We start from the raw sequence: 7,754 nt of genomic DNA on the forward strand, positions 1-7,754 counted from the left end.
TGCCTACTCTGTCTTGTTCCTGTTTAAAGATCTAGGAAGGTTCAAAACTCCAGCTCCTATTCTTTAATAAAGTTCGTACCATTTCACCATAAAACAGTGAAAAGAAATATATTGGCATATGTTACCATGTTTATACACATCCCCTATTGTTAAAGCGGTGTGCCACCTGGGTACCGTGCAGTGTCAGCCAAAATCTGAATTAATTGCCACGTGGAATTGCTTTGACTTTTTGTTAAGTGGATATTTAAAATCTATGTAATGTTATTAGGCCTGGATCAGAAGGACTTTTCAGATTGTCTTTACATCATTAAAAAATGGGAAAATGTTATGGGATTGTTTTTTAGAACTAGAGTGGATGTTATTTGAAATAGAATCAGTTCATTTAAATGGCTAGTCAAAAACTCAGTTTTTTTCTTTATTAAAAATTATATTCTTTTTCAGTATTACTTGGGTATTTACATATTTTTTACAATTTGTGCACTTTTTTGCCCTAGAAGATATGTACATTTTAAAACAGTTTTTTATTTTTATATTTTTCAGATTAATTTTGTGCTTCATCAGAAAAGTATATAATGGTTTTGATTCAAAACTGTGTGTCTAGTAAACACCTTGTTATATGCTATGAAGAACAGACATAAAACTTGGTTGCTGTCCTCAAGATATTAGTCTATTTGGGAAGATTAAATAACAAACAATATAAGGCAGTATAAAATCAAATGCTTAATTGTGTGGTACAGATTCTAAGTATGGTAGGGTTTCTGAGAAAAGGATGATGATGAATTGTGAGTCCTGGAATAGTCAGGGAGGGATTCATGAAGGAGATGGATTTTAAATTGGACTTTGAATAGAGAAATGGAAAGCCTTTCCATTTGAGGAAAAATAGCATGGAAGTAGAAACTCATTCACTTTGTCTGTAGAAACTGATCTGACTGGATCAGAGGATTAGGAAGTAGTGGGACATAGGGAGAATAGGACTGGGTTATGGGAGACCTCTCAGGCTGAACAAAGGAGATTAAACTTGATAGCTTGGTATTAGGCAGCCATGGTAGACTTTTCAGAGACAACACAACATCATAGAAACATGTATTGAAGGAAAAATTGACAGGACCTAACTTGGTTATGTCATTTTAGCACAACTTATTGAAGTAGATACTTATTAAATCATTGGGAGATGAACCAGCACTAATTCAGTAGGTTAGTCACGGATATTTGGAGAATATTTTTGCCGTCCATGTTAGGATGATAAATTATAGACTATACTGCTTTCAGATGTTGCCTGGCTTCTCTACAAACAAAATTTATTCTTTTAAGATGCAATTGTTACTTGTAATGCAGCTGTTCAGATCAAGAGCAATGTGGTACGGTTGGAAAGAGTGTTGAATGGAGAATTAGAGGCCCTGATTTTAAATACCATTTTGCCACTTGTGACCCATATTCTTGGGACTTTACTTCTTTATCTGGAAAAGAAGGGTATGGGACTCTGTGGCTTTCAAAGTCCCATCTGGCTTTAGAACGTACATGTAGAAGAGGGTCACTTTTACATTTTTAAATAGTGTATTTAAAAATAGAAAACAATTCTTAGTCTCCAGTAGACAAAAACAGGCTGCAGGCCAGGAAAAGGTCAGGTTATAGTGATGGCCACTGGACCTTGTTTCTCTCTTGATTTTCATTATCCATTCCACTTAGGTAGTTTTCTCAGGAAACGGAAACTTAGACTGTTGTGCTTAGGTGCCTGTGAAAGTCTGATTTTGAATTTTCTCTTGAGTTAATTTTCCTGAAATTTAATTTCTCTCCCAATACAAGTCCTCTCATGTGCTAACCAGCCCTGATAGTTGGACTTATGTAGCACCTCTCACATTCTTTCCTGCAGTCTTCAGTAGAATGAATTTACAGACTCCCAAGTGTGGGGATAATTTTCTACCCTTTATTGAAAAGAATGAATTATTGGCTTTTTAAAGGAGAAGAAAATTAAGCTGCTTTCCTTGCTAATATCAGGAAGAGGGAGGAGAACCTAATGAATGATGAGCTATTTATATTAATCTCCATTTTCTTCTGATCTTTGAGGGTACAGGATATATTTTTTATACTTACAATCATTGTGCATGTGTTATTTTGTGTTCTCCATTTTTCACTGAAACATTATTTCACATAAACATTTCTAGATATTAACATCAGTTGTAATAGCTGTGTAAGAGTTCTTCATGTTAATATAGCATAGTGTGCCTTGTCTCTTAAGCTGCAGCAGATATCCAAACAATAGAATCAGCTGCTGACACTTTGGTCTTCTCCTGTGCCACACTAGGTGATATTTCTTCAGTTGCCACTGAGGCACCTCAGTTTCCCAGGAAAAGTTACTGGTAACCCATTGTTTCCCCTTGAGAGGAGAGGATGATACTAGAGTAACAAGGGTGTTGTGGTTTTTCTGCAGAGAGCTGCTTAAGTTGTGAATGAGTGAATAGAAAGCAGGAGTTATTGGAAAAACAAGGACTAAAGAGAGTGCCAGAAACTGTGCTCTGCATGCTATTTATATGGCCTCTCTAGTGCGACCCTGTTGTTTTCTATGACTCAGCATACATATGTGTCTGTTGATGATAACTTGTTCTTAATGTCAGATGGTAAGCAATTGTTACCTTGTTGAGTAGCAGCATATCTCTTTCCTTTAAGGGGAGGGAGCAGTAGATGACAGAGCAGGCCTCCTGCGTTCTCTTGGATTCCTCTTTTACAGACTTTAGGTATCTCAGCATCTGCTTTAATAGGTCTAATCCAGGTTGTGAAGTGCTTTATGTTCAGATGGTGGTCATTCATAGTTTCTTTTAAATTGATCTTTGTCTCCCATGTTGGTTTCTTTGTTCTAACAGGTGGTTTTGCATAGCTATGGGCTGAGTTCCCTGTTCCATTTTATCTTTCTTCCCTTTTGCCCATCTTCCTTTCATTTCTCTTTATTAAAAATTTTTAGCTTAGTTCATCAATTTTATTTTTAGGTCGGATGATGAGCAGAGTTCAGCGGATAAAGAGAGACTTGCCAGGTAGGAGAACAGTGCTCAGCATGGTGAAGCCCACAATGCTCCTTTTCTTTCTCCTCCTTCCCAATCTAAACTTTTCCTTTTATTTACCTTCCTCTTTGTGCTTTTCTCTTATCTGTGACAGATGAAGATGGCACCTTATGGAAGTGAAATTAAGCCCTTTTGGGCTTCTCCTCAGAAGAATAATGTGGGTTGGGGGAAATGGCCAGTTTTTAAATTTAAAAATTTAGAAAATGGCCCTTAGTGATAGAGTTTTATTCTTCCTTTGTACCCTAGCATCAAGTGCTTAGAGAACAGAAAGCTTTCACAGTCTTAGCAGCTGTGCCAGTCTGTGCTTTGGCAGGGACATGCTTTCTTGTCAGAAAGCCAAATGCCGAAAAATACCCCGTGTTTAAGGTCATCTCCTGCCATGTTAAACCACAGCAGTTCCTTCCCTGCTGCTCTAGAAAACCGTCTATCCTGGTTTCCGGTGTTGTTTTGTAGCCACATTCCTGTGCCACAAAAGGATTGCATTGCCCCAGTGATGGAGGCTTTGCTTGTGGCTGCTCAGAATCATCTTGGCAGCTTCCTTGTGGTCATCAGAAAGTTCATTCTTTGGGATTTGGTGTCAGACACTTGTCAGACAGGTGTCTGCTCCCACTCTAAAGGTGGAGTTTGAGGTGTTCTGAAGTAACATAGAGTCATGAAATTAGAGGTCTGTGTAGGGGAATTCCCTCTGTTCTTTGTGCAGGAAGACTTTATGGTTGTTTATGCTGGCTCTCAACCCTATCTTAGGAAGAGAGTAGCAGAAAATGGGTCAAAGTTTCTTTGGTATGTGATGAATAGCTGGGGTTGGCTATTTAGGAGATTTTCTTTTAAAGCTCTGTCATCTTTTTTCCATGCTTTTTTCACCTCTTGTTTATTACCTGTCCTTTTCCATCTTTGCCACAAAATTTCTGTTAGTATTTCATGCTGTATTTCCTACTAACTAGCACACTCTTTAGAAAACTTCATTTTGCATGGCCTAATGTGAAGAGCCCTGAATTCAGTAGACCTGGGTTCAAGTGTTCTGCCATTGCGTGACTGGGTATCGTTGGATAAATCCTTTAGCCTCTCTGGGCCTTTGTCTCCTCATGTGTAAAACAAAGTGGTTGTATTATATCTGAAGTTCCTTTTATCTGTAAAATACTTTAAATCTTGTTTTAGTTTTGGGAAAGCAATGTTGGAGACCTGATTTTCTGTCCCTAAAATGACAGTCTAGTCAAACCTAGATCCCACGATTTATCCTCACGTTGAAGTCATAAAGTGGTCTGCCTCCCTTAGGTCTTCTAGAATAATTTTCACTCATTTCTCTGTCTCAGATGTGTGCTCCCTTTTGGGAGCATGTGACAGCAAGCACCCTAGCATACCCAGGATGACTGCTACCACAAGTTCTTTGATCTTCTTTTCTAAAGGAAAGCAATTTTAAAGGGGTCAACAGTCTTTAAGTAAACACACACATACACACACAGACAAAAAATGCAGACAGAGAAAATAACACAATTCAACAGACCAACAGACAGAGCTTCTAGCTGTCTGACCATTACATACATAGTTAATTACCAGACAGAGAACCACCAACATCTGGGTTTTCAAAGCTGGGGGGGGGGCTTAACAGTTACCCAGAATCTCATCTGGCCAAATCACACAGCTCTTCCCATAAGTGAGCCCCAAAGCAAAACCTCACCTCAGTGTATATAGATAGCTGCCTTCAGGATCAGAGGACATCACAACCTTCATGACCCACTGCCTAATTACGAAGTACCAAAAGGTGTGGGCCTACCTGGAAAAACAAGCCCTCCCCTAAGCACACTTCTCTTGTTGGGCTCCAAGTGGGGCCCATTAAGGAGCAGGGAAGATCTTCAGATTCCCTCTGCCTATTAAGGGGCAGGGAAGATCTTCAAATTCCCTTACCATTACAGAGCATCTTGTAGTGAAATGTATGTTTAAAAGTTTAGTTTATTAGTTAAAGAAGTTATAACTTTCTGTCTCAGGAGTAGCATGTATAACTTTTTAACAGAATATCCTCAACTTTGCCCTGTGTTTTTTGAGCAAGACATAAGGTAGGAGTGGAGCAGCATGAGGAAAACGTGTACTTACAGTCATATTTCTGTGGCCACTTTCTGAATTATACTTGTGTTAGGTAAACAGGTTGTTTCCCCATGTCACCCTTTGAAAAGTTTAATAAATGAGTATAATGTCATCCACTTGAAAATAGAGATTCTTTAGGAACTTCAGTGAATGAAGTCAATTTCCTTTACTTGAAAAAGAACTACCAACTCTTGCTGAGGGGCAGTTTTCAAAGGATATGAAATGAAGGGCTCCTTTAGGTTAGCTGGGAGACCCTGGGCTCTTCCTGCCCTCTCTTCTGCCTTGTATCATTTTCTCTTTTGTGCATGAGCTGCATGAGAGGGGTAGCCATCCCTCCTAACTTCTGGAAGACTTTAGCACTACTAAAACAAAATGTCACATCTCTCAGCAGCCTGTCTGGTAGGTACATTGCTTCTTTATGACACTAAATGACTGGGTATGACCTACTTGTTGGGGCTTTTCTCCTTTCTCTCAATGTAGGGAAAATCATAGTGAAATTGAACGTCGACGGCGGAACAAGATGACAGCTTACATCACAGAACTGTCAGACATGGTACCCACCTGCAGTGCCTTGGCCCGAAAACCCGACAAACTGACCATCTTACGCATGGCTGTGTCGCACATGAAATCCTTGAGGGGAACTGGCAACACTTCTACAGATGGCACTTATAAGCCATCCTTCCTTACTGACCAGGTCTCTGGGTCCCACCAGCCCTAAGGGGCCCTGGGAATTGGGTGGATCATTTTGTAGCTTTGTTCCTCTTTGGGTAAATAACTATATTTTTCAGACAATGTCAGAGTAGGGTGAATCTATATGAAGTGTTGAAGGACACAGCAATTTAGCAAAAAAAGACTGAAAAATGAGTTGCAATAAAAATAGTAACATCATTCCTTCACCATCTTTTTTGACCTTTTGGCTGCTACTGTTCCTGGCTGTCAACTGCATCAGTGTTGGGACTATGAAGTAAGGAAGGGACTGGTTAAAGCTGATGGGGATTTTGGAATTTGGCATGAACACTTAATTTACAGTGGATTAATTTGGGTAGGAGAGTTGATAAGGAAGAGGAACAGCTTTGAGAGATCTCTCGTTCAACCTGTGATGTGTATGAGGGACTAGGACTTCCTCTGAGTATAAGCATTTATGGAGAATGGAGAATAGTCCCTGATACTAAATGATGCTACAGTTTAAATGAGTAAAGAAGGATGTCCAGTTGTTGGCAGTTGCGTGAATTTTTGCTCTAAGAAAGAGCTCTGAACTGCGTACTTGGAGGATTCCAAAGGAGGATACATGATCTCTGCTTTTGTAGAGCCAACAGTCAAGTATAAGAGGCATTAAAAAAATGACAAGAAGAAATAGAAATTGTATAATGCTAGATAAATCAGTGCTAGAGATAAAGCAGAATTCAATGGAATAATGAAAGCTTAGTGAGGATAATCACATTGGACTTCCTACAGTAGAAGAGCTTTAAACAGGGATTTTAAGCAAACTAAAAAGGACACAGATTTGTTTCCAGATTCTACATAGGAGAATTTCTATAAAGATTATATAAAGATTCAGGTAACAGAGTGGAAGTAGAAAGAATCTTAGAAAAGGTTGTCTTTTTTCCTTTTTTAACAAATGAGGAAACTAAGACCCAGAAAAATTGGATATTTATGTGAATACATATAGAAAATTTAATAGGACCTTATCATAACATACTTTACAAATGCACCTGTAATTAAGATGAAAGAAAAGTGGATAAGGGATGGAGCCTTGGTACTACTTTGAAATTAAGCTTTTTATGGTCATAATAGGTCCAGACTCCTTAGGTCCTCCATTGATGGAAATAACTTGGTTACTCCGAATTTATCATATTCTTTGTGCTCTACTTTCGGCAGGAGCTCAAACACCTGATACTAGAGGCAGCAGATGGTTTTCTGTTCATTGTGTCGTGTGAGACAGGCCGAGTGGTATATGTATCTGACTCAGTGACCCCTGTCTTGAACCAGCCGCAGTCTGAATGGTTTGGCAGCACGCTTTATGATCAAGTACACCCAGATGATGTTGATAAGCTCCGGGAGCAGCTCTCCACTTCTGAAAACGCTTTAACTGGTGAGACTTGTGTAGTTAGTCAGTGGGAAGGAAAAGGGACGCTAAGGGTTTTGAAGCAGAATCTAAGTCCTTTGACTCCAAAGCCAGTGAGTGCTTTGTCATGCTGCCATAAGGTAGGAGTGATATTTGTGCTTTTTCCCTGTTCTCTCCTTCCTTTTCCTCTCTGTGTTGGCTTAAAAGGAGCTAAGATAATGCACTGTCTCCAGAACTTCTAATCCAATAAAATCAAGTCTTTATTGTTTACCCTTGGGTCATTGTAGCAGCAGGAACCCCAAGTGTCCTCAGGGTTTGCTGCCAATACAGGTTCTTGGATCTGCTTTGATAAAGGAAAGCAACTCAAAATGGGTTAACAAGCTTACTTTAATCGATCAAATATGTATCATTTACCTAGTTCAGGGGAAAAAGGTCAGCACCCCGAACTTCAGAGTATACAGACAGAATTATCAAGACAGAGAAACAGATCAAGTAGACAGGTTTCCAAACTGTCCAACCATTACATCCATACCAAATCAACATCTGGGTTTTTCAAA

At 39.2% G+C, this 7,754-nt stretch overlaps 2 protein-coding genes across 10 annotated transcripts in view; one reads left to right on the forward strand and one right to left on the reverse strand.

Annotated features, from left to right (window-relative positions):
* BNIPL (BCL2 interacting protein like) overlaps window positions 1-7,754 on the reverse strand; it is a 479,949-nt gene that overhangs the window by 211,268 nt on the left and 260,927 nt on the right. The window lies entirely within an intron of this gene.
* The window catches only part of ARNT (aryl hydrocarbon receptor nuclear translocator), a 59,847-nt gene that overhangs the window by 28,852 nt on the left and 23,241 nt on the right, over window positions 1-7,754 (forward strand). For 5 of the 9 annotated variants that reach the window (XM_069090057.1, XM_069090056.1, XM_069090055.1 and 2 more), the window contains 3 exons: window positions 2,982-3,026; window positions 5,613-5,826; window positions 7,011-7,224. In XM_069090057.1, the coding sequence (XP_068946158.1) occupies window positions 2,982-3,026; window positions 5,613-5,826; window positions 7,011-7,224 (473 nt within the window). The remainder of the gene's footprint in view (window positions 1-2,981; window positions 3,027-5,612; window positions 5,827-7,010; window positions 7,225-7,754) is intronic. The other 4 variants (XM_069090059.1, XM_069090058.1, XM_069090064.1 and 1 more) reach the window with 1 other exon arrangement.

Source organism: Petaurus breviceps, unplaced genomic scaffold (genome assembly GCF_028583685.1).
Source record: "Petaurus breviceps papuanus isolate PSGF00001 unplaced genomic scaffold, PetGlider_PUasm1.0 186, whole genome shotgun sequence".
In the NCBI taxonomy this organism is placed as follows: domain Eukaryota; kingdom Metazoa; phylum Chordata; class Mammalia; order Diprotodontia; family Petauridae; genus Petaurus; species Petaurus breviceps.